Source organism: Heterocephalus glaber, unplaced genomic scaffold (assembly GCF_053883595.1).
Source record: "Heterocephalus glaber isolate CG9 unplaced genomic scaffold, H.glaber_assembly_v1.0 deba00001449, whole genome shotgun sequence".
NCBI classification, from domain to species: domain Eukaryota; kingdom Metazoa; phylum Chordata; class Mammalia; order Rodentia; family Bathyergidae; genus Heterocephalus; species Heterocephalus glaber.
In genome coordinates this window covers 23,536-50,116 of record NW_028258300.1, presented here as the reverse complement: position 1 = coordinate 50,116, position 26,581 = coordinate 23,536, and the positions used below count along the sequence as shown (strand labels likewise).

The 26,581-nt window shown below is 50.8% G+C and overlaps 1 protein-coding gene and 1 pseudogene across 1 annotated transcript in view; both read left to right on the top strand.

Moving 5' to 3' along the window:
* Positions 1-840: 840 nt before the first annotated feature.
* Positions 841-26,581, top strand: part of LOC147827341 (maestro heat-like repeat-containing protein family member 7) — a 43,004-nt gene continuing 17,263 nt past the window's right edge. Inside the window, exons 1-8 of the mRNA XM_087214697.1 lie at positions 841-1,982; positions 7,480-7,514; positions 8,300-9,591; positions 21,025-21,098; positions 22,385-22,456; positions 23,425-23,504; positions 23,602-23,731; positions 26,266-26,361. Coding sequence (XP_087070823.1) covers positions 8,331-9,591; positions 21,025-21,098; positions 22,385-22,456; positions 23,425-23,504; positions 23,602-23,731; positions 26,266-26,361 — 1,713 coding nt within the window. The 5' untranslated portion in view covers positions 841-1,982; positions 7,480-7,514; positions 8,300-8,330. The remainder of the gene's footprint in view (positions 1,983-7,479; positions 7,515-8,299; positions 9,592-21,024; positions 21,099-22,384; positions 22,457-23,424; positions 23,505-23,601; positions 23,732-26,265; positions 26,362-26,581) is intronic.
* On the top strand, positions 12,292-12,846 carry LOC147827342 (gamma-aminobutyric acid receptor-associated protein-like 1 pseudogene; annotated as a pseudogene).

Genomic DNA, 26,581 nt, shown 5'->3' with positions numbered 1-26,581 from the left:
AGAGGACTAAAGTCAGGGAGAAGCTGGGAAGTGGCTGAGGGGAGGTAAGATCTCCTAATGCTCTTGGGGTGTGTTCTTGGTCTGTTTGCTTGTTTGCTTATTTTCTGAAGATGGCCAATAATAAATTCAGGAATCCAGAAGAAAGTAGGAAAAGGGGAGAAAACAAAAAGAATGGAAAAGGAGAGGCTCTGCTTCTGGTAATGGCAAAGCCCCTGCTACCAAGTCAATGCTCAGACAGGTAAAAGCGCTGAACTCTGAGAAAACATAAAAACCACCATTGCAGGTCTGGGCTCCCTTGACAAGGCCTGGAGCTGAGATGCAGGCTGCGGGGCTGCAGGGGCAGGGCTGATCTGGAGATGAACTTGGAAGGACTTGGTTGAGTAGCGCGGCCTAAAGAGTCCTTGGTATGGAGCAAGTTCTGGGCGGCTGGAGAGGAAGCGGGTTTGAAGGGAGAACACTCACTAGGAGAGAGAGGATGAGGACAGGAGCACGGGGAGGGGACTGTGGGTGGCAGCAGGCCCTGGAGCAGCAGCAGCGAGCAGGAGGGCAGCGTCAGAGCGGCCAGGAGCAGGGACAGGTGCTAAGGGTGGGGACCAGGGCTGCTGAGGCTGATTTCTGGGCAGTATGTCACCCAAGGAATACCTTGAGGTTTCCTGACCTGGGTCAAAGCAGGAAGCCACACTGTGGACAGACCCTCTCTTGTTATTTTAAAAATTGATTTATGTATTTATTTTTGGTTTGAGACAGAGTCTCACTGAGTAGTTCAGGGTGGCCTTGAACTCACCAAGTCATAGCCAGGCTGGCCTTGAGATCCTGGTGCTCCTCCTGCCTCGGCCTCTCAAGTGCTGGATGACAGACAAGCACCGCCGTGCCTGGCTCCCTCTCTCATTTTGTAAGTGGTGCCCCTGGTTTTCCTGTCCAGTCACTATAACCTTGTCTTATTTATTGCTCATCCTTAAAAAGAGGTCTTTCAGACAGGTAGTCAGTCCCAGGGTCCTCATTTCCTTGTCCCGAGGTCTCTGGCCCCTGGCCGGGCCCTGGCCCCTGCCCCACCTCACACTGTTATCTGTACCGGACTGAGGACAAGGGTTGGGCAGGGGAAAGATCGAGGACTTGGACCAACAAAAAGCTGTCCTGGTTTGTGACACTGGCCAGTATTTCCTCTCTAGGGGTCTCAGTTTCCTCATCCCAGACCGCCTGGGTCCAAAGCCCTGGTCACCCCAAGATCAACAGAACTGAGGGGCATTTGAGGGGTGTCTTGGATGCCAGGCCAGCAACTCAGTCTTCAGTCCAGTGAGGTTCTTTCCAGACAGTGTGGGAGACATCTGAACACAGACCTTATAAAAATTTAATTTTTGGAGGGGGGGGGATAAAATAAAATTTAATTAAAAATATTTTTTTTGTGGTACTAGGAATTGAACCCAGAGGGGTGTTTACACTGAGCTACATCCCCCGCCCCCTGGCACTCTTTATTTTATTTAAATTTTAAGGCAAGGTCTAAATAAGTTGCCTAAACCGGTCTGAAACTTTCAATCCTAGCACTTGGGAGGCTGAGACAGGAGGATTGCTGTGAGTTCGAGGACTGCAGAGGCTACATAGTGAGTTCAAGCCCCCTGAATTATAGAGCGAGGAGCTGGGGATTTAGCTCAGTGGTGCTGCCATCTGCCTCACAAGCGAAAGGTCCCGAGTTCAATCCCCAGTACCCCCCCAAAAGCCCTGAAATTATAGAGTGAGACCCTGTCTCAAAAAACAGGCAAAACTTGTGACTCTCCTGCCTCAGCCCCCAAGAATGCTGGGACTGGTTCTCCCCACTGTGAAGGCAGGAGCAGGGCCCTTATTGGCTGGGGGACTTCAGATGCAGGTGACCTCACAATGCCAGCCCAGCCCGGGCTTGGGAGCTCGGCTGTAATTCCACAGTTGCTACTTCCTATCTTTGACTTAAAGCTGAATTTTCTGTTATCGTGTGGATGCCCCAGGTGAAGGTAATGCTCTGAACTTGACGTGGGAAATTCAGGTTCAAAGTGAGATGTTGAGTCCTGAGACTGTGGTGGGTGGAGTAGGGAGGAGGTGAGAGGAAAGAGGGTGAGAAGACCCCGGGAGGGGAGGCTGGGTGTGGTGGCGCCTGCCTGTCATCCCAGAGGGCTGGGGCAGGAGGACTGCGAGTTTGAGCCTAGCCGGGGCAATGTGGTGATTTAGCTAGATCCTGTCTCAAAATTTAAAAAATTTTAAAAAGCACTGGGGATGCAGCTGGTGAAGAGAAGCCAGAGCACCTGGAGGCCAGACCTTGGCCTGTTCTCCAGTACTCCCACCTGCCCCCACCCAGGGGAAGGGGGGATGGGCATTGGACAAATGCGCCCTGCGGGTCAGGCACTGGGATCGTCCTTCCCGTGGGTCCTCCCTGTCCCCTGTCCCACCACAAGTGTTAAGACCAGCAAAGCCACTGGCCCAAGCCCCAGGGCAGGTGCCCCCGCTCAGGTCTGTCAGGCTCCGGAGCCCTGGGGTTTTGTTTGTAGCTGGGAATCAGGGGTGTTGCCTGGATTCCATGGGACTTTCCCTTAGGCAGGCACCTAGGAGTCGTGGAGAGAACAGGAATGAGATCCGGAGGATGTGGTCTCACTGAGCCATTCAAGACTTGGGAATCTGTGGTGTTTCTGGGAAAACTGGGCCGAGAGGACCTGAGTTTGAATTCCACCTTTGCCACTTGCTGAGACAGAAAAGTAGATCAGCTGGGCTTCACATCTTTCGACCCCTGCACAATCAGAAGGAACCTGCTGGGCGATCAGGACAATGGTCTCTGATGCCAGGAGGTTGAGTTCCCTTAGCCCTTCACTCCTGGGCCGATTCTCAGAGGCTGTCCTGATTTCCTGTTCCTACAAGCAAGCTAGGAGGCTTCTGACTCTACTTCCTCATCAACACTTTTAATTTCCATTTAAAAAATGTAAGCCAACCTAGTGGCTGTGAAATAATATTCACTGTTGCCGGGTGTGGTGGTGTGTACCTATAATCCCAGCACTTGGGAGGCTGAGGCAGGAGGACTGCTTTGAGTTTGAGGCCAGCCCCTGCTACATAGTTGTAGGGAACAGGGAAAAGGGATGTTACCAGAACCTCTGCAGTTAGTCCTGGTCTCCTGCGAGCCACGGCAGCACACAGCGAATTACAGGAAAGGTAGAAAAATGAGACTGAGAAGAAGCTGAGCTTTGGGTCTGATCAGTGCTGCTCTGGGCGGCAAAGGCAAAAGCCCCCAGCTTGCTGCACCTTTTATTCAGTACCTCGTAACAAATGACTTGCAGAGAGTTCAATAGTTCACATTGGGATAAACAAGGTGTAACAGAAGGCTTGCAGAGAGTTCAGTACATCTCGGGCAAACAAGATGTTAACAGTCCAAGAACAACGAGGAACTTAGCAGATGTTTATTCTCCCAGGATGTTTCTTGTCCTGGAGAATCACAGGATCACTGGATCACTGAAGTCTCAGTTGTGACCGGAGGCCAAACTGGAGTTATTTTGTAGCTGGGCTGTAGGCAAGAGAACTAGGCTAACCAAATGATTTTTCCCTAGAATTATGTAGCATTGCTCCCAACACATAGTGAGTTCAAGGCCAGTCTGAACTGCATAGCGAGAACTTGTCTCCAAAAAAAAAAAAAGATACTATTCACTGTGGTTTTGATTTGCATTTCCCTAATGACTAATAACCTTGAACACGTTTTTCATGTGCTTATTGGCCATTTATGTACCTTTTTTGTAGAACTGTTTGTTGAAGTTGCTCAATTTTTTTCTTCAGTGATGTGGATCAAGTGTTAGACAAGAGTGTGATGGAGCTCTGCCTTAGAGGTCGTCCCAGCCCAATTTGACTAATTGTTTTGTTTCCTTTTGAGACAGGTCTTGCTAAATAGCCCAGGCTGGCCTTGAACTCACTATGCAGCCCAGGCTGGCCTGGAACTTTCGGCAATCCTCCTGCCTCAGCCTCCTGAGTGCTGGGATTACAGGTGTGTGCCAGCATAGCAGCTTGCCCAATTTTTAATTGGGTTGTTTGTCTTTTTGCTGTTCCGTTGTAGGAGTTCTTTTATATTCTGGGCATCAGACCCTTACGAGTCTTATGCTTGGTAATATTTCTACCACTCTATAGGCTATCTTTTTATTTGTGGATAGTGCCCTTTAGTTTTTATTTTTGTTGAATTCCAATTTATCTATTTTTTCTTTTGTTTATGCCCCTAGTGTCTTTTAAGAAACCATTGCCAAATTGGGAGGCGAAAGCCTTTAATCCCAGCACTCTGGGAAGCTGAGGCAGGAGGATCATAAATTTAAGCCTAGCCTGAGTAATTTAGCAATTTAGTGAGACCCTATCTCAAAATAAAAAAGAGTTAGAGATATAGGTAGTGTGAAGGGCCTGGGTTCAATCCCCAGTGACCCCTCCATTGCCAAATCTAAGGACACAGAGATTTACTTCCATGTTGGTTTTTTTTCTAAGAGTTTTATCTCTTTCATTTAGGTCTTTTTTCTTTTTCTTTTTGGTACCTGGGGATTGAACTCAAGACCTTGCACTTTCCAGGCAGGGATGGTGCCACTGAGCTAAATCCCCAGCCCCATTTAGGTCTTTTTCATTTGTTTGCTTGTTTTTTTGAGACAGGGCCATGTACTCCAGGCTGGATTTGAACTCACCATGTAGCCCAAACTGGCCTTGAACTCATAGGAATCCTTTTGCCTCAGCCTCCTGAGTTCTGGGATTGCAGGTGTATACCGCCACACCTGGTTTTCTCCTCCTCTGCCTCCGCCTCCTTTTTAAAATCAGGATTGTGCTACATTACTCAGGCTGGCCTTGAATTTGTGATCATCCAGCCTCAGCCTCACATGTAGTTGGGATTACAGGCCTGTGTCACTTCACCTGGCTCTTTAATCTATTTTTGTTTGTTTTTTATAGTACTGGGAAATGTACCCAAGGGCACTCTACCACTGAGCTACATCCCCCTGCCCTTTTTTATTCTTTGAGGCAGGGCCTTGCTAAATCACTAAATTGCCCAGGCTAGGCCTGAAGTTGTGATCCCCCTGCTTCAGTCTCCTAGAATACTGTGATTACAAGTGTGTGCCACTAGACCTGGCTTCACGTGCTTTTAAAGGAATCTCTTGGAGGCTCAATTTGGAAATGGTTTGTTGGGAGCGGCCCTAGATTCAGGAACCCCTGCTGCTAGATGATTCCAAGATTCAGCCCAGAGGCAATGGGAGCTGGACTAGAGAGCGCCCGGTGGCTAGAGAGACGGGGAGAGAACGGGAGGGGAGCCGTTCTGCAGCCAGTTAGCAGAATTTGACCAGATCAGGTGTAGTAAGAGTGCACGGTGGCGCTCAGTTGGCCTCGGGTGGTGTTGCGGGATTGCGCTGGAACCTAGGGAGAGTGGAGTTCGGGGCTGGCTGCTCTAGGACTGAGGTGCTCAGCCGCAGATGCCGTGCACAGGCGCATGTGTGTGGGAGTATCCGGGGCGTGTCCAACACGTTCCTCCTAAACTGAGGAACTGGAATTCGTTGGTGCCTCTGTCCTCTGGGGACTCTAGCAGCCCCTGTCCAGGGCCTGGAGGAGATCACTGAAGTCAGGGAGAGAGAATGGAGCCTTTTGGACAGGAGGATCTGCTTTATTAACAGGCTCTGCCCTGTCTCCTGGGCACTCGAGCTGGGGACCAAGGACAGCACGCAGTGTGAGGCCATCAGTAGGAAATGAGTCCCGTTAGTGCCTTGGGTCCTACCCAGCGCCCCACAGCCCCTGCTCCTCTCCACGCATGCGTCTGACCGAGAGCAAGCCTGGGTGGCCGTCACTGCTTCTGAAGACAGAGGTGGAGTAGAGGAGGAGGATGGGGGACCAGGAGATGGGGAGACTCGACTTCTCGTGGAAGAGGAAGGGTCGGCCAGGCTAGGCCCTGTGGCCTTCTGCCCAGCAACCCAACCCGTGCACCTGCCCGACCACCGGGCCTCCCAGGAGCCCGCTCACCGCCCCACGGGCTGTACCACCGGGATTTCTCGGGGTTGAAAATGTGCCCCTTTCACAACTATTTCCGGTGTGTATGTGTGTATACAAGTGCCTGTGCGCATGGGTGGAAGGGAAGATTAAAATCCAGGCTCCTCTTCAGGTAAAAAGAAAAAATTATGAACATGAAATTAAGTCTGGGGCTTTGGCAAGGGTCTGCGAGATCGAGGAGCCCTGATGTTTTAAATGCTTTAGCTTCAGGGTAAAATCTCCCCTGGGTGATGATGGTAGGGATGCATTTCCTGCTCCCGAGGCCAAGGCAAACTGAGCCACAGCCACTGGCTTAGGATGAAGGTAGCTCCCACTGGGCGCTGAGCCTTACTGCCCTATGCCCTCAGTGGGGCGGGATGAGCAGCAATCACTTAGGTAAGGGGTTGGCAGCCAGGCGCTCCGTGGCAGGCCCTGCAACTTCAACCTCCCCGAAGACAGAGATTTATACCCTGGAGGAGGACAAGGGCAGGGGAGGAGTCTCTGTCCCAGGTTCACCCAGACTACTAAGAAGATGAGCTGAGATTTGAACTCAGAACTACATCGTGACTCCACATCTGTGATCTTTCCAAAGCCAAACTACGATATAAAGATGGAGAGCAAAATGTATGCAATGAGCAAATGACCGGGTGAAGGAGTCAGGGCATAAATGAATATAAAGGGGCCAGGGGCTGTAGCTCAGCAGCACCACACCTGCCTGGCAGGCACAAGGCCCTGAGTTCAACTTCCGGTACCAAATAAATAGGAATACATGAAGATGTGAGCCAGCGAGAGAATGGGTGATAAGTGAAGAAGAGATGAGATGAAATAGTGAACCCAAACATTTACCAGACTTTTGCTGTGTGTCAGGTGCTACGCTAGAGAGTGGCAGAGGACACCGCCGATGCGTCCTTGCTCTTATGAAACCGATAGTCTAGCGGGGAAGCCGGATGTGAGTGAGGGAAGGGAAGTGAACAAGGAGCCCTGAGAAGGTGCAGGTGGCCTCACCTGTGTAGGGGATGCTGAGCCCTGAGAGGGTGACCTCGTGGGCGTCCACTGGCAAAGGGGAGTAGGGAAAGGGTGGCAGCTGTGGGAGCCCCGCCTAACCGGTGGAGTGGAGAGGGAGAGGGGTTATGTGGAGGGACAGGAGGGGTGTGAAGGGGACTGGAGCCGGGTATAGAGCACCTTGAACACTGGATCTCTGTCCTAAAGACCACAGGAAGCCACGAGGGGTTGGGCAGAGGGCACCTCAGGGCTGGTCTTGCTGCTTCAAGGGCCAGGGGAGTGGATGACCCTCCTCCTCTTGGCTTTTGCCTCTGTGTGTAACAATGGGGCAGTCCGTGTAACACACGGACTAGGAGTCAGTGTGTGATTGTGTGTGCACTTGTGTGTGCTTCACGGAGAGCTGGTGCACGCCTGCCCACGTCTGGCCTGCGGGCTGCTCAGGAGGAGTTGAAAAAGCCGCTCTTCCCCTGACTTGGCTTCCCTCTGCTTCTCCCCCAGGGGCCCACTCCTGCTTAAGAACACCATCCTTGCAGGTGAGCCACCCCAACAGTTCCTCAGGGAAGGTGGCCCGGGGCTGGGGTGAGATGACAGGGGACTGGGGAGCTCGCCTGGCTGTCAGATACCTGGGTCAAGCAGGTTCCATTTTGGACAATGGCTTCCACGTGAGCTGCCTCATGCAGAACAGGCTGAATGCTGAGGGCTAGAGGCAGCTCTGCGAGGTGGCTTTGAGAATGGAGTGCTATGACCACTTGCACATGAATTCTAGCAACTTTGGAATTTGTGTCTGGCTCGGAGCATCCCAAGCTCCTAAGGCTGAGAGATCCTTGCTGGTGAACACAGGTCACCAGGCCTGCTGTGGTCAGCCAGAAGTAGGTAACCGGTGAGGAGTCTCTTCTTTCCCTTTATCTCTGCTTTAAAGTGGAAGAGATTCCTCATTTTTCTGCTTGCAGACTTCCTCCCATGAGCCTGACACTGTGCTAGGACCTGAGAATTCCTAGGCTCCACGAGGTGCATAGTTTTGTCATCCAGACCTCATCACTATCGAGGGCCCAGGCCACTTGGGAGTCAAGGGAAGGAAGGGGACAGGATTTTTCTAGGAGCAGTGGGACTGGCAGGAAGTCTTGGAGGAGGCTGGGAACCCAGGGTGTGGCCTCTGAGCTGGGGCTGGGTGTGGTCATTCCCAGGAGGTAGGTGGAGCCTAGAGATAAGGACAGAAGGCTGGGATGGGGTGACAGGAAGACGCCCCATCCTGAGGGCAGTGGGGAGCCTCAGGAAGGCTGAAACAGTGCGGCCTGGCTGCATCTACCTTCTCTCTTAGGTGCAGTGCAGTAAGCTCAGCCAGGCACTGGATGGAAGGGGCAGGAGCACCCAAAGACCTCCCAACAGACATGACAATGAGTCCAGGGGTGAATCTCAAGCCCTGTGAAGACCCACAGATGACGCCAAGTCTCTACTTCTCTGGGGCCCCAGGGCCGGGCTTTGGCAGCATCCCTGGGCCCGACCCAGATGCAACCCTTGTTCCTAACTCAGATCGGCCCCCAAGTCCTGGCTTGGGGCTTGTTCCAGACGTGAATCCAACTCTGAGTCCTGACCCAGGGGAGGCCCCTGGCCTAGTGACAGACAACACCCCTGGACTTACTGACAGCAGGGCCACCACCCCAGGCTCCCTCCAGACCTGCACTTCCTGTTCTGTGGCGACCCTGGACCTGGACGTGAATCATGTCTTAAGGCCTGACCCACAGGGTCCCCTGTCTCCAGCCTTAAGCCCTACTCCCAGCCCTGGCTCTCCCGGGACCCTCGACCTGGGCTCCAGGAGCCCCTCTGGGCAGAGTTCTGAGGAGGCCTTCCCATCCCTGTCCCAGAGCAAGAGTTTTGAGTTGGCTCACAGGGATTCCAATCCTAGGCCTGGGTCAAACCCATTTATAAGCCTTCATTCGAGAGGAAGCCTGGCTCTTGGCCACTTCCTCTCCAGGCTGGGCTCACAAGCGCTGCTCCTGACGACCTCTGACACGTCTCTGGGGTCCCACTCCAGCCAGCCGCTCAGCCAGGGCAGCAGAAACGTCTCCAAGCAGAGCCTGAACCTTGCTACAGGTTCTCGCGGGGCCCTAATCCTGGACACAAGTGAGCTGGTCACGTTGGCATCCCATGACCTCTCCGAAAGTGTTCTGAAAGGAGCCTTTGGGGCAACCTGGAGCACAGCTTCCCAGGGGACACTCAACGTGGCTTGTCCCAGATCCAGTCTGAACATGACCGTCATGCAGGCCTCGAGCCTGACGCTGATTCCCCACTCCAGCGATCGTACCAGCCTGAGCTCCAGCACCCACGGGTCCAACTCCGCCTTCTCTGCACCCTCGTGCCTGACCCTGATCCTCGGCTCCAAGGAGACCCTGAGCTCCAGCCTCTTGATCAGGGACACCTCCACCCTGTCACTGAGCAGCCTGCACGTCCGTTCCAGTTCTGAGAAGGACAACAGCATCCTCACCACTTCCCTGGAGAACCGAGAGCGATGGGGCGAGGGGCACAGTGTGGACGGGGGCCAGGACCCGCCCCGGCCATCCACCTCCAACACCGGGGATGAGGGCGCCGCACCCGACTGCTGCCTCCCTGAAGGTGAGTGAGGCCCAGCGCCTGCCTGGAAGACTCCGTATCCAGATCCCAGACCCGGTGCCGGGACTGGGGTGGAGGGAGTAGGCGCGCTAGGTAACCGCTAAGGTGGCGATCTTAGGATCACAAGGGGACCTAGGCCCTCTGGCACCTGTGGGGCAGGAGGAGCTGCCCTCCTTGCCCTAAGGCCCCACCAGACAGTACTTCCGTTCTGGCCTGTGCTGGCTTCTCCCCGTGGAGGGTCTCCCTTCCTGGATGCCTTTCAGGCCCAGCCAGGTTCAGGCTCCACTCACCTCTGTGGAGAAGGAGTGCTCCGCGCCTGGGCCAGGCCCCTGGGTACTGTGTGGAGCCTGCACCTCCCCAAAAAGCAAGAGTTCTGTAAACTAACCCCTGTCAGGTTCAGGTACTGTAAATATCTCCTCCCAATTAATCTGTGTGTGTTCACCTACCAGTCTCGTACTGGGAGTTTTGAAAAGTTACCTTGGCTTTGTAAATATGTACGTTTTTATATCTGGGAGGGTAAGGATTGCTCTTTAAAATCCACCTCAAATTGACTTAGCTATGAGTAGACCTTCATTCTTTTCATTTCATACCCTTCAGAATACATTCACCTGGAGTGTCAAACAAACAAACAACACCCCCCTTACTTACCAGTTTTATTAGAATGTTATTAATTTCGCCACCTGTTCAGCTTTTCCTTTTATAGGGTATACACGCTTTACTAGAATTTCAAAATTCTCCATAGAGTTGTAGTGCATTCCTTGATAAGTTAACCCTAGCTACTTATAGTTTTCATTGTTATCATAAATCAGAGCTTATTTTTTAATACAATTCCTATTTGATGATGCTAATGTGTAGGGGAACTTTGTCTTTGCAAGTTGATTTTTAAAAAGAATTTTTGAAATATGATTTTCTGTGTAAATATACTTCCCCACTTTGTACAATTTAATGGCTTTATTATATAGAGAGATTTTTGTTTAGTGATTTTTGTTAGTGTTAGTGTTTAGTGATTTTAGTTAGCTTTTGTTTAATGTTTATAAAAAATTATACACAAGGTTGTGCAACCATCACCACAATCGATTTTAGAACATTTTTCTCACTCCCAGAAGAAATCTTGCACCCCTACCCGTGCCCAGCCCTAGTGTTACTGGGCTTGGGGTACTGAAGTCTCCTTCTAGAGGTGGTTTCTACATTCTTTCTGTCCTGAGCAAAGAATTAGTCATGACAAGGCAAACAGCAGCAAGGTTTTGGATTTATAAATGCAGGAAAAGAAACAGGCTCTGCAGAGCAAGTTTGGGCCAAGTAAAAGTAAGAAAGAATAAAAAAAAGACACTCTACAGTGTGAGAGTGACTACTGTGAAAGACCAGTGTAGTGGGGAGCTTGATGTCAATTACCCCCGCCCCCGTGGTTTTTTGAGACAAGGTCTTGCTCTGTAGTTCAGGCTGGCCTTGAACTCACTATGTAGCCCAGGCTGGCCTGGAACTCATGGGGATCCTCCTGCCTCCACCTTCCAAGTGCTGGGATTACAGGCATGTGTCACCACACCTGGATCAGCACCTTAGTTGTTGAGTAATGTCTAACATCACTGCATGGGTCATACCGTATTTTGTTTATGCCCATTTCTCATTAATTTTTGATCTCAAACTGGGTCCTTTTTCTCTCTTGGAATCTCAGAACCAATAAATGAAACCAAGCTTCGGTTGATCAATGAAGGAAGGTTTATTCCTGGCCAACAATAGAAGAAGCAGGAAGAATGGCTCACAGATCAGCTTTTCTACCCAATGAGAGTGGAAAAGTCATAGGTAGAAGATAAAAGAAATGAGGGGGAAAGATAGGCCTACCAAGGGGAGAATTATCCTCATCCTTTCTGGGGATGAGTGGAGATTTTGAGGCAGAAGTATCACTGTGAATTCGAGGCCAGCTGGGCTACACAGTGAGTTCAAGGCTGGCCTGAACTATACAGCAAGACCCTGTCTCAAAACAAAAAAACGAAGTTGGAGGTTGAGTGGTGTTCATTCTGTCAGCCATCTTGCAGCCTGCTGGTCATCGCTACCTACCTGAAGAGGGATCTGCAGGCACCCTGTCCTCAAAGATAAGCAAGATCAGGTCAGAGAAACACCCTGACAGCCACTTGAGTTGTTTCTATCTGTTGGCTATTTTATTTTATTTTTCTGTCAGTTATTTTAAATAATGCTACTGTGAACATCCACTTATAAGTTTCGGTGTAGGGCATTAGAGAAAACAATCCTACAATTCACTTGGAACCAGAAGAGACCTGAAAGAGCAAAAGCAATTCTGGGCAACAAAGGCAAGGCAGGGGGTAGCACAATCCCTAACTTGAAATTATACTACAAAGCTATTGTGATAAAAATAGCATGGTAATGGTGGGGGGAAAAAAAGACCTGAGGATCAATGGAACAGACTAGAAGATGCAGAAACAACCACCTTATCTTTGACAAAGGGGCCAAATAGCTGCACTGGAAGAAAGAGCCTCGTTAATAAATAATGCATAAAAAACTGGCTTTCACTTGCTGAAGATTAAAAATAGACCCAGGGCGGCGGCTTCTGCACCCGGCCCGTCCCCACCTGCAGGCCGGGCGCTCTCCTCGGAGCTCGGATGGGCCGGGCGCTGTGGCCGCGGGAGCTGCCGGTTCTGGAGCGGACTCTGGGAATTCCCAGGTCGGCCGAGCCAGCCGGGGCGCAGTCTTCGGCGAGGGAGGCGGCCCCGCGCGGGACCTGGGGAGCGAGCCCGCAGCCCACCATGAGGTTCCAGTACAAGGAGGACCACCCCTTCGAGTATCGGAAAAAGGAAGGGGAGAAGATCCGGAAGAAGTACCCGGACCGGGTCCCGGTCATCGTGGAAAAGGCTCCTAAGGCCAGGGTGCCTGATCTGGACAAGAGGAAGTACCTAGTGCCCTCCGACCTCACTGTTGGCCAGTTCTACTCCTTAATCCGGAAGAGAATCCACCTGAGACCTGAGGACGCCTTATTCTTCTTTGTCAACAGTACCATCCCTCCCACTAGTGCTACCGTGGGCCAGCTGTATGAGGACAACCACGAGGAAGACTGTTTTCTGTACGTGGCCTACAGTGACGAGAGTGTCTATGGGAAGTGAGTGGTGGAAGCCCAGCAGATGGGAGCACCTGGACTTGTTGGGAGGGGAGGGATGTGAGTGGGACTGGAGGGAGGAGAGGGAGGGCTCCCACCATGGAGAAGACAGAGGCGAAGACCCTGGAAACCACGCTGCACACACTGTCGTCACATTTTCACCTGCTCAGTTGATGTTTTTTTGCTGCTTCCTTGGCCCAGGGAGAAAGCGTGTTAGGACAGAACTGCTGGATTGGCTTTGATAGAGCGATGAGGGTGCCTTAAGGTCATGGCATTGCCAAGAATTAAGGTTTTTTTGTCATTTCATAGGAGGTCGGAAGGTGGGCAGGTTAAAGCCAGGGGTGAATGCAATCCAGCAGCAATTCCCATCTCTTTGGGCAGAGATTTGAGTTTTGACATTCGTACAAGATACGTAGGAAAGGGAACAGGAATTCCTTAGGAATTGTAGTGGACCGTACCGGGGGACCAAAAGACACCCAACAGTAACTGAAGCGTTGTAGCCTTTGATCTCCTATTTCTCCACTTCCTCCATCCCCCGCTAGTCTCTTCTCATATGTGAATGTCACCCTCCTATGCCGGAGGCGGTGGTAGATATCCAAACAGACATTTAGACAGCTGTTTTAACTTTGGAAAACAGCAGTCCTGGAAGGTGATTCTGATTCGGATTAGTTCTGATGGCCTTAAACTGGAACTGACTGAGTGTTGTGCTTCTGTCTTAACCTGCTCTCTCTCTGGTGCCCCCTCTCCCAAACCTACTTTGGAGTTTCTTGAACCTTGGGCACTTTCAGTTGCAGGCTAAAGCCACTCCTTTCGTGTTGCCTTTAGCAGTTTCGTTGTACAGGGACAGAGGCGTCTTTCGGGTGGAAGGGGCAGGAATGAGGTGAGGTAGACTATGTATACTTCCCAGGCATCCAGGATTCTGGCTTCCTGGCTGTCGTCCCTCAGTCTCATGTGCACAGGATGCTAAGCAATGGCCAGCTGCTTCCCTCCTCTGGTTTTGATCCACGGCAGCTGCTAATTAGAAATGTTTAGAGGGATGACTGAGTAGTTCATGGGGGTTTTATTGGTTTCTTTTCGTTTTGGAGGCTGAGGAGGGGGTGGGGAGCAGAAACTGCACTCAGATGTGACATTTCATCTCTGCTAATGAAAAGGATCCTTCCTGTGGGGGAAATCCACATGTCTGTCCTGTCAGCTTCAGGTTCTTGTATAATGAAGTCAATCTTATCAGGCCAAGGAAATAAAATAATTGCTTACTGTAAAAATCAAAAAAAAAAAAAAAAAGACCCATATCTTTCACCATGGACCAAACTAAAATAGAAACGAATCAAAGATCTAAATATTAAAACAGAAATGCTTAATCTGCTGGAAGATAGAATAGGTAGAGCTCTTCAAGACATTAATGTAGGCAAAGACTTTAAGAACAAAACCCAAATTGCACAGGAAATATCACAAAGAATCAACAACTGGGATCTCATCTTATTATAAGGCTTTTGCACAGCAAGAGAAACCACTAACAGAGTGAAGAGATAACCCACAGAGAAAAATTTTTTGCCAGCTGTTCCTCAGTCAAAGGACTAGTATCTAGAATATATAAAGAACTCAAAAAATCAGACCCCCCCAAATTTAAAGACCCAACCCCAAAGCGAGCATCTGAGAAGAATAGATACTTCTCAAATGAAGGAGAAACAGCAAATAAATACATGAAAAAATGTTCAACATCACTCATCATTCAAGAGATACAGATTAAAATAATGTCGAGATTCCATCTCACTCCAGAAAGGATGGCTATTATCAAGAAATCAACTGGGAAAATAAAAGAAAAAAAGAGAAATCAACTGGCCTGGGGATGTAGCTCAGCGATGCCCACACCTGCCTCACAAGTGCAAGGTCCTGAGTTCAATACCTGGTACCAGAAAAAAAAAAAGAAAGAAAGAAAGAAAGCAACCAATAAGAAAGGTTGGAGGGACTATGGGGAAAAGGAACCCTTCTCCACTGTTGGTGGGAGTATAGACTGGTGCAACCACTGTGGAAATCAGTGTGGAGATTCCTCAAAGAACTAAAAGTGGAGGTTCCATTTGACCCAGCTATTCTCCTTCTTGGGATCTTCCTGAAAGAATTAAAAGCATTGGGCCGGGGATTTAGCTCAGTGGTTCTACCACCTGCCTCACAAGAGCAAGGTCCTGAGTTTGATCCCTGGTACCAAAAACAAAACAAAACAAAACAAAATAAAACACAGGCACTGCGACAGGGAAGCGATCACTACTCAGAATAATAATTTTATATAAGCAACATGTGAAAATATGGCAAGAATAAAATCCTGGAGTTTTAAACTGACAAATCACTTAAAAGATCTGTAACTGCCATCTTTGGATTTCAAGTTCAAAAGTCTTAATCCACATTGAAAATTTATAAACTCATATGAATGGTTGTCTGGGGAGATTCAATCATCAGTTGGCCATTATGGAATCACACTTCTTATTTTCAGAATACTAAAATTATGTAAGTATTGTGACATCACCCATAAGAAAAATTAAACTTCTTTTCATGATCACAACAAGATAAACTGGATATGTCATACAGTGATTCTTATTTTATAAAATTAACTAAGTAATTACCATAAGAAAATACTGATGGGGTGGCAGGAAACTTTGATATATAGTCCATTTTCTAAACAATTTTTAAAATTTAGCTCAGTGGTTCTGCCATCTGCTTCGCAAGCACAAGGTCCTGAGTTCGATCCTTGGTACCAAAAAAAAAGTTTCTGTATAGATAGATGTAAGTTTTCATTTCTCCTTGAGAGATGCCTTGGGTGGAATTGCTGAGTCATATGGTAAATCTAGGTTTCAGTGTTTGAGGATCTACCAGCGTTTGGCAGCTGCACCATTTTTCATTTCTACCAGCAAGGTAGGAAATGTAGAAGGGCTCCATTTTTCTATGTTTTTGCCAACATTTGTTTTCTTTTTTTCTCATTGATTTATTTTTGTTTTTCTTTACAAAACATATATTGGTACATTTTATTTAATTAATTAATTAATTAATTTTTTGGTACCGGGGATTGAACTCGGGTCTTTGCGCTTGTGAGGCAGGTGGCAGAACCACTGAGCTAAATCCCCAGCCCTGGTACATTTTAAATATACATAATGATGGGGCCGGGATTTAGCTCAGTGGTTCTGCTGCCTGCCCTGAAAGCACAAGGACCCGAGTTTGATTGCTGGTACCAAAATAAATAAATAAATAAATAAAATATATACAAAATGATAGCATTCATCATAGGGAATTTGTACCAGTACATGATGTATCTTGCTTTTCTCCCCATCCCCCCTTAAGTACAAAAGCTTTGTTTCCATTTTTTCCCTTTGATTTTCTCTCTTTTTTTCTTGTCCCCTCTTTCCTTCCTCCCCTTTGTTACCCTTCTCATTGGAACATATTCTTCCCATTTCCCAATGTTTATTGTACATTTACGTCTTTATTTCCACTTATGTTATTCTTCTTTGCATCATCTAGCAGCTGCTGGATTGATTTCTCATGGTCTCTTGTTATTTTTAAGAAATCTTTCTTGTCATGATCGCTAACCACAATCCTGTCTTCTTTATCTGATATTCTGTCTTCACATTGGCTCCTTCTGTTGCGTATACTTTCAGTGGAGTGTTTTGTTTGTTTGTTTTTGGTACCAGGGATTGAACTCACGACCTTGTGCTTTCAAGGCGGGTGTGGAGCCACTGAGGTAAACCCCTGAGTCTCAGTGGTGTTTTTGATCTCCTGGATATCTGTTTGAATCTGTTTTCTGGATTCCATTTCTTTCCTATGCTGTGTGTTCATGGTTTCCATCATGTTCTTGAGTTCCTCTATTTTTTAATCTGTACTGGCTTTAGAGTCATTAAGCATGTCTTTCTTTCTGGTCACCATCTCTGTAGCTATTTGAGAAATTATTTCTGCTTTGAATTTTTCTAGCGCCTCATTCATCTGCTTTGTTACTTCTGCCGTTTCCGCTTCAGAGAGTCCAGGGGGGTGGCTTTCAGATTGTTCCACCTCATTGCCCCCTGGGTTTGCCTTTGGTGAGCTGAAAGCCCGAGGGGAGGGGGTGTTCCATCTTGTATAAGTGTATTTTTCATTTTCTATTTTTTTTTTTTTTTTGGTACCAGGGATTGAACTCGGGTCCTTGTGCTTGTGCAGCAGGTGGCGAAACCACTGAGCTAAATCCCTGGCCCTCATTTTCTATTTTTTAAAAGTTTAATTCCTGAGTTGATGCTTTCAGATTCCTTATGGCGAGTAGCTTTATCGTTAGTATTCGAAACCCTTCGGAAATGACTACTTCTGAGAGACATCTTCCGGGTGTACCTGGCCTTTGGGTTTTGAGTCTGTTGCAAGATCCTACCTCTTCAATTTATTGGGCCCTGACCTCCTGCCGACTTGAACTCCACACCCTCACAGCGACACTGGGAGCCACTAGATGGAGCCAGCCCACGGCTATTCTGAATTCTAGCTCAGTGGGCCACTCTCCAAGATGGGTACTATCCAATCACCCTCTCCTTGATGACATTTGAACCTGAATAACTCACCAGCCACTGCAGTCCACTGCTCCACTGCTCCATTCCACTTGTGCCTTTCTCCTTGGAGGTGTTTGGGGTTGGCAGTAGTCACCATGAGTCTGCAGGTTCAACCTGCCCTTCCCATGCCGTGAGTCTGGACTCTGGGACACAGCGCTGCCTACCACCTCCCTCTTTCATTGAAGTCTCTCTCTGGCTCTCCCCATGGACTTCAATTCTCTCTTCAGATCCTTCCTGGGTCCCAGGGATCCACTTCCCTCCTCCTTCTTCTTCTCCTCATGCCTCTATATTCCAGTGTCAGGACACCAGATCCCAGAGATTCTGGCTCTGATTTTGTTTTTCTGTAATAGCCATTTTGAAGAGTGTGGAATGGTATCTTACTGTGGTTTTGATTTGCACTTCTCTAATGACTAATGATGTTGGGCACCTTTTCCTGTGCTTATTGGCCAGAGAGCTTCTGGAGAAATGTCTGTGTGACCCCTTTGTCCACTTTTGATTGATTTCTTTGGTTTTTGTTGTTGAGTTGTAGTCCTGTACATATTCTAAGGATTCATCCCTTATCAGATATGCAACTTGCAAATATTTTCTCCTATTCTGTGGGTGATCTTTTCTCTCTTGTGACACCATTCTTTGATGCACAAAAGCTTTTAATTTTCTTTATTTAATTTGTTTGAGACAGTCTCACTTTGTAGTGCAGACTGGCCTTGAACTCACTATGTAGCCCAGGCTGGCTTTGAACTCGAAGTGGTCCTCCTGCCTCAGCCTCCTGAGTGCTGGGATTACAGATGTGCACCATCATATCTAGCTTTTGGTACTGGGGATCAAACTCGGGACCTTGTGCTTGCGCAGCAGGTAGCGAAACCACTGAGCTAAATCCCAGCCCCTAATCTTTCTTTTTTTTTTTCACTTACAAAGCGGTGGGGCCATTTATTGGCATCGGAAAGCATTCCTTCAAAGAAGGAAGGGACCTCAGAACACTCAAGTCACACATTTTATGGAAACGGGCCCCAAATTTCCCTCTCACACAGCTACACAGCTGAATCACAACCAGAAACCAAGTATCCGAGTTAAACAAATTGAACCAAACAGTTTGATGAAAGAAGGGGGTGCAGGGGTGATGCGATGTTCCTGCTTTTACGCCGCAAGGTCTAAGGTAGAGGCTAACAGTCCCCAGGAAAACCTGCTTCCCACCGCCTCACAAAGCACAGCCATTTCATTGTCAGTAGTCCAAGTTTTACCATAATTTCCTGGAAAACTGGAGTGACCCTCCCCAGGCCGAGCTCTGTGACCTGTAGGTGAGGACTGGAATGTAAGAGTCCATGCCCCGCAGCAGCAGGCCTCAGGATCGTGGGCCTCACTGTGCTCCGGCTGCCTGCCCGGCGCTGGGACGCAGCGGGTGGCTGGGATGCAGCGGGTGGCCCTGAAGTCCTGTGCCCAGGTGGAGTCGCAGTTCTGGGAGCGCAGCCTCTGCAGCCCCGGCAGCTTCTGCTGGAGACTTAAGCGTCCCCACCATGGTGACAGCAGCCTGAGCAACACTGCTGAGCTTCCAGGCATCTCCATGACTTCCTCCAGGGCCTTGAAGACCGGAGTTTGGCATCTTAACCATTTTCAGCGTACAGTTCACTGGGATTAAGTATATTTTTGCGCAATCATCACCACCATCAGTCTCCAGAACTCTGTTCATCTTTTAAATCTGAAACTCTAGTCTTTAAAAAGCAATTCTCCATATCCCCTCTTTGGCCCTGGCAAGCACCATTCTGTCTCCTTAGATTCTGGCTTCGGACACACCTAATATTCCTACTTCATTCTTTTACACATGGATATTGCTTTCCTGGCACTATTTTATAAACTATGTGGTTTATACTATGACTTTTATAACTCACTATGAGCCCAGCACACCCCTGAACTCACAGTGACCCTCCTGCCCCAGCTACCCAAGTGCTGTGATACCAAGCGTGCACCACCACGCCCAAGCCTGGCTTGCTTCCTCCTTTCTTCTCCTCTCTTCCTCCCCCGTGCCCGCTTTCTCTTTCTGTCTGTCTCTGAACCCAGGGCCTTGGCAATGAGCTACATTCCCAGCCCTTTTTAATTGTTTGAGACAAGGCTAAGTTGGTAAATTGCCTAGGACTCAAACTTTCAATCCTCCTGCCTCAGCCTCCCAGAATGCTGGTATTACAGGCATGCACCACCACACCCAGCTTCCTTGCATCTTTTTTTTTTTTGGTACCGAGGATTGAACTTGGGTCCTTGTGCTTGCAAGGCAGGCGGTGGAACCACTGAGCTAAATCCCCTGCCCCCTTGCACTCCCTTGCATGTCTTTGATACATTTGAAGATTACAGGCCAGCTATTTGGTAGGGGGTGTCTAGATCTGGGTTAGTCTCTGGTTCGCATCAAGTTGATACTAGTTATTTCATTGCATCTCTTCTGGGGCTTTTTGCTTGGCTGTTTGTTTGTTTTTGTTTTTTGGTATCAGGGATAGAACTCTGGTCCTTGTGCTTGTGAAGCAGGGGGCAAAACCACTGAGCTAAATCCCCAGCTGGTTGTTTTGAAGCAAGGTCTTGCTATGTAGTCAAGGTTGGCCTCAAACTCATGGCTATCCTCCTGCCTCACCCTTCCGAGTGCTAGGATAACAGGCGTGTGACAACATGCCCCGGCTGGGTCATGGTTTTGATTTCCATCACTTGAGTAAGGCGATTGCTGCCAAAGTTCTCGGTGTGAAGTCTCTATTTGCTGCTTTGTGACAAACACCTTGTGTGAGGTACTCTGAAACTCTGAATATCCCATTCCTCCTTGAGCTTTCAACCCACTCATTTATTTATTTATATCAGTACAGGTTCATGGTTTCCTAGCGCATTCAACAGACTATGACCTGTTGCTGTCATTAGCTAGCGTGGTACTCAAATTTTCATTCATTTGACCAGGGGCCTCCCATTCAGGTAAACCTTCGTGTCTCTCTCACTGGTTCCCATCATCCTTTGAGCTCTCTCCCCTGTTTTCTGACCCAAGACAGGTTCATCTCAGGTTCATCCGGGCCTCCCTGGCCCAAGTCCAGGATCTGCCATTTTGTGTCCATGGAGAGTGGAGTCTGGAAGCCAAGGTCTGGCACCAGCTGTGTTCACTTCCCCCATGGCTCACTCCATCCTCTGGATGCCTCTGGAGTTCAGGCTTTCCCAGGCTTGGTGACCATGACTCACAAGGACAGAGATCTGCTCTCCTTCTGTGTCCCCTCAGCCCCCATAAATAAAGGGCTCTTATTGGCACCGCCCAGCTGAGTGCCCTTCCCTGGGCCAATCATGGAGGCTGGGCATGGGAACCCTCTCTGGCCAGGCTTGGGTCCTGGCGCAGCCCTGGTTGAGGAGGGCCTTGCAGGACTCAGCCTCACCCAGTGCAGGAATGGGGAGCCCCCAGGAAAAACGGCTCTTTCACAAAAGAAAAACGGATTTTTCCCAAAGAGAGGCAGGTGGGCCTCCTCCACCTGCAGGCAGGGGACTTGAGGGAGGGAAGCCTGGCAACAAGGGGTGTGGCGAGGGTGCTGGGGTGGAGAAGCCCCCTGTGCCCAGGCCCTGAGGGAAGCTGGCCTGGGGCCGGAAGTTGGCAGTGTGGCCAGAGCCTGGGCCCGGGCCGCCCTGGAGGCTGGGCTGTGACGATAGGACCCTCGCTTGCCCCCGAGGTGGGCTCCTCCGAAGGACGTCAGGGCGGAGTCGGCAGGAGCTGATTCACAGCTGGCACTGCTCAGCTGGGTCACACTCTCCCCTTCTCTCCCCGGACACCGTGCCGCACAGGAGCCTCCGAGGAAGTGACCTCCTCTCCGGAAAAGGTGCCAGAGAAGAGAGAAGATGGCAGCGCAGTGGCTCCGGTAGGGCTCCTGTCTGGTTCGCAGTGCCCCTTCCCTGTCCCCCCACCCTGCACCCCAGACCCACAGCCTTGGCATCCCCAGAGTCCCCAGGTCTCTGTGGCGCTGTCCCCTGGGTCCTCATTCATGTCTCCCACAGAAACGAGCCTTCCACAAATCAGGGTTTTGTCTGTCTCATTACTGTATCCTCAGCATGTAAAGCAGACACATACTAGGGGCTTTATCAAGGTTTTTTTTTGGCACAGGGGCTGTTGGGGATTGAACTCAGGGGTACTTATCACTGAACTATACCCTTAAGTTGATAAGGGGCCCAGGCTGGCCTCAAACTTGTGACCCTCCTGCCTTGGAGTAATTATCCTTATAAGTGTGTGCCACCATGCCCAGCTCACTGAAAGTTTTTAAAAAGATCTGTTTCTCACCACGCCAGAGTCCTTCCTGCCTCAGGGCCTTGGCGTGTGCTTCCTCTGATGAGGAAGGTTGAAGATAACATGGGGATGGCGCTGAGCGTGCTCTCTGCAGGAAGAGGGCCATTGCTGCTGTCATTCTAGTTTGAGGGGCTGGACAGACCTTTCCCCAGCTTGCTCCTGTCACTCAGGGCTCAGCCCAGCTGTCCACCCCCCAGGGGCCTTCTCTGCCTGTGCTGGGGCAGTGGGTCTGCCCCCCCCACCTCCCTCCAATCTTCTACCAGCTGCTGTCTGACACCCCAGCCCCGGACAGTGAGGTTGGAAAGCTCAACCGGGGTGCAGGCATGGCGGGGCTGGCTGCTCTGCTCAGGACAGGGAAATCGGCCTGGACTTGCTCAGGGTTCATCTGGCCACACAGTGTAGCTCCCCAGGGCGCTGGGACATCAGGACCGCCTCTCCTCTCCACCTCCTTCCTTCTGCCCACCCCGTGCTTCCTTGTGGTGTGGCGGCTGGGCCAGGGGAAAACAAGGCTGCCCGGAGGCCCTAACTGGCCAGGACGTGTCTTTCTTTCCTTTATGAAGCTCTTTACTGATTTCGTGCTTATCTTCTCTTCTCCCTAAGATAACGGGACTGGTAGATTGCTTGGGCCAGGAGAACACCTGCGTCAGGAGGCAGGTGGAAGTGTGGCCAAGGTGGACTTCCAGGCTGAAGTGCTGGGGTCCTTTCTGTCCTGGCCTCAGCTGAATGGAGGAGCAGGGATTCTCTGCCTTCTGACATATGCAGGCCTCTCCAGGCACCGGCCTCAGGGGTCCACCCTCCCCCTGCGGCCCCCAAGGTCATCCCCAGGACCCCGTGGGACCTTGTCCTTTCCCTCTGCTGTCCCAGGTCAAGCACGTGGTTCCCCAGGACCTGCTGCAACTGGAAGGAGGGAAGAAGACTGTGATGAGGAAGATGATGGTGCGGAGCCTCAGGGGGGTCTGCAGCCCTGGGTGGGGAGCGGGTGGAAGTCCTGAGCCCACTGCTGATGAGACTGGGCAGACGTGAAAGGGCAGCGCACAGGGTGAGGCGCGATCTCCGGCACTGCCTTGGCCTCCCCTGCCCGAGGGGGCGTGGCCTCACCCTCGCAGGCTCACGAATGGTGCGATGATGCCTGTGTCACTGGCTTGAGAGGACACAGACCCTAGGGAGCAGAGCCTTGTGCAGCTGGGAAAAGTGTTTTTGTTTTGTTTTGTTGTTTTTGGAGACAGGGTCTCTCTATGTCATCCAGGCTGGCCTTGAACTCACTATGTAGCCCAGGCCGGCCTCGAACTCCGAGCAATCCTCCTTGCCTCAGCCTCCTGAGTGCTGGGATTACAGGTGTGCACCACCATGCCCGGCCTCGGAGAGTTACCATTACTATTAAATGGAGTAAAACATTTCCCCCTGGCCGAGAACTTGAGAGTTGCTAAATGCAGTTTCTTCTCAGATACCTACCAGAATGAGTTGAATAACCACTGAAGTTTACAAAAGTGTACAGTATTTGGCCCTATGCCCCTTAAAGAGAAAGAAAGCCGAGTACCTACTGTGTGTAGGTGCAGGCCTGACAGTGAGGAGGACTAGAAGAGGTGGGAGGGGGTACGGGGGATCAAACTCGGGACCTTGTGCTTTCGAGGCAGGAGAAGGAACCACTGAGCTAAATCCCCGGCCCCCTGGAAGAGGTTTTAAAGGAGCTGCCCAGACAGTTTCCAGGCGGGAACCCCGTTCTCTTGCTCTGGGCTAGTTCATGGGTTCACAGACAGCTGCCGCCACAGGGCTGGGGTGGAACATTTCCTGAGGATTCCTCGGGGCTCCTGGGTTCGGGCAAGGGGTGTGTTTGGTGGCCTTGCCCGGATGAAGGGCCCCATGAGGAGGCCCCTGCCTCACTGTCCTCCTGTGGCCCTGTGCAGAGGCAGATCCAGGAGGAGCCGTTGGATTCGCTCTCAACCTCCGTCCGCCAGCAGGCCATGGAGACACTGGCCCAACTGAGGTGCCCACACCCTCCCACCCCTGTGTCCCGGGGCACCCCCCACCCTCCGCTGGTGTCCACTGCCTTCATCACCAGGCACCTTGCCCTGTCTCTGCAGCCACATGAGGCCGGTGCTGGGTGTGCAGGACCGGGTACAGCTGGTGAGCACGTGCGTGCACAGCGTGTTCTCGCTGCCCTCGGTGCAGGCCATGCAGGAGCAGGACCAGGCCAAGGCCGAGGCCATCCAGGTGAGGGGCCAGGGCGGACCTCAGGCTGCCATGCACCTGCTCAAGGGCCTGCACATCAAGGGGGCCCAGAAAGCCCTTGCCCTACAGCTCTGTGGCCCAGGAAGACTCACCTAATCTCTCTGGGGCTTGGTGAAGAAGTGAACCCCTGCAATAGAGGCCCCTTCTAAGGGCCCTGATGGTTTCCAGCAGCCCTGAGGCGTAGATGTCGCCCTGGTCAGAGGCAGTGGCTGGCCTGGAGGGCAGGCTGCGGACTGGATTTAGAGGAAGAGCAATGGACAGGGAGCTGAGGCAGGGAGCTGGAAGGCAGAGCCCAGAGGTCCTGTAAGAAAGCTCTTCACACCTCTCAGGCCGGACACGGAGTGGTGGAGGGGCCCTTAGCGTGGGATGAGGGGAGAGCTAGGGTTGACTGGGGAGAATGAGGCAGGAGCGCTTTGGGCTCAAGGTGAGGGACATGCACGTATCCTTTCATTCCCCAGATATCAGCTGAGTTCTCCACACCAAATGCAGTGGCCTCACAGCAGGGCCTGGGGTGAGGGAGATGGATGTTAGCCAAGGACCATTTGAATCAATGCAAAACCACACTAGGAGTCAGTGCTGCAAGCTAAGAGCCTGCAATGGGCACGTGGTAGAGGTAGGGTCAGGTTGTGACTGGAGCTGAGAGATTAAAGAAGAGCTAATGACCTGAGGGGGCAGGAGGAGGAGGAGGAGTTCAGACAGAGCCAAGAAGCTGTGTGGAAGGGAGCAGACAGTGTGATGGCAAGGCTGGCAAGGACCAAGAACGGTGAGACAAGAACTCTGGGAAGTGAGGCCAGAGAGTAGGTGGGGGCCAAGCCAGCAGGCAGCGTAGGGCTCGAGTCCCTGCTGGTGCCCAGAGAGCAGGCCCTAAGGAAAGGCAGGAAATCCCCCACCGGGTGGCCAAAGCCCCAGCCCTCTTGCAGTACCTGGTCCTGCCAGCAGAGGGAAATGCTGCACAGCAGTCAGCAGCTCATGGGTGGGATAGAGGAGGTAGGTAGGAATGAGGTTTGCCTGGTGTGCTGTACACCAAAGGGCCATCAGCTCTAGGGTGTGCAGACTCAGGAAGCCTGGACAGTAACCGTCTGAGAGAGAACTTGGAGCCAGCGGCAGCAGGAGAGGAGACAAGGAGGAGAGGGTCTTCCTGGGGTAGCTCAGACCCACTGCCCAGCCTTCTGTTTGTGTCGTACCTGGCTCCATGAAGCCATCCCAGGACAGTGATGTGACCGAAAGACGAGGACCCTCCCCAGGGGGAAGATGGCTCCATGAAGGGAAATGTAGGATCTGTTTGAGTCTAGGTGTTGCATTCCAAAGAATCAGATCACTTCCCCAGAGGAAAGATGGACCCTCTCCCTCCCGCAGCCCTTAGAGTCCTGGAGCATTTTCCCACGCATCTTCTCGTCATTCTTCATGACTTGAGAATTCCTTGCTGTGTGACCACAGAGAAGTATCTTCTAAATCAGGGCTTCCCAACCTCTGGGCTGTGGCCTGGGACTCGTCCGTAGTTTGTTAGGAACTGGCCACACGGCAGGAGGGGACTAGCAGGAAAACCAGCTGCTTTGGTTACTTTTCTTGTAGCTGGGACAAAATGCCTGGCACCCAAAGTTAAAGGAGAAAAGGTTTATGTAGCTCACAGTTTGTACAGGTTTCAGTTCAAAGCTGGGTCCAAGTCAGGGTGGCACGGCAGAGGGGTGTCACAGAGGAAAAACAGTTCATGGTGGGCAGAAGGTAGCAAAGCAACAAGGGACAGACAACCACAGCTCTTTTTGTCCCTTATATCTTATCCAGGCTGCTTAGGGCAGGTAGCGCTTACACCCTTAATCTTAGTGCCTTGATCTTAGCATTGTATTAAGAATTAATTTTACCATCACACACTAGATCCAAAAAGCCCCACCTATGACTGCGTGAGGCTTTGGGAGGACATCTAGACACAGCCATGACACCAAGCAAGCCTCCTATGTGTTTACAGCCACTCCCCATAGCTCACATTCCCCCCTGAGCTCCACCTCCTGCCAGGTCAGTGGGGCACCAGATTCTCATAGGAGCTTGAGCCTCACTGTGAACTGTGCATGTGAAGGATCTAACTTGTGCACTCCTGTGAATCACCCCCTGCCAGCTCCATGGAAAACTTATCTTCCATGTGGCAAAAAGAAAAAAAAAAAGCTTGCCAACTGCTGTTCTAAATTGTACTATGGGAAAAACAATTTGATACAAAGTGACACGGATGTGCAAATCTTTGGATACTCATTCAGCCCCAGGCAGAGTCTCAGTGGAGTCCAGGTCTCTGCTTCCTTCCCCTTTAAGGTAAGAAGTGCAGAGATTACTGATTAGTTGGTGAGGAAACTCTGACCCATTGGGGCAGTAATTTTCCCAGTGTCCATCACATTGGTGAGTGTCAGAGGAGGGGCCAGAGAATGCTCTGATGGGTCCAAGTGTGGGTTCCTCCCTGACCCCACCAGAGGGCCCCTGGGACTGGCAGCGGCTCCTGGAGCCACTTAGCAGCTTGGTCCTCCTGTCTGCAGACGCTTTACCACCAGACCCTGGAAGCCCTGCAGACCCTGCTCAATGCCCTCTTTATTGAAGACCCCACTCCTGCCGGACTCAAGAGCATCTTGCAGGTGCAGGGCTTGGAGGCTGGGGAGTGAGGGGCAGAGGGCAGAGGGAAACAGGAAAGGCTCAAGAGCAGTAGGAGCTGGGCCCAGAGGAGTGATGCGAGCTCAGGATGTCATCCAGTGCAGCACCCTTCTCCTGGCCTTGCAGGCCTGTCCCAACCTCCTGCCCCTACCTTTTCCCCACTTTCCACTGGTTGCTGTTGCCCCTGTGTTCTCTCTCTCCTTC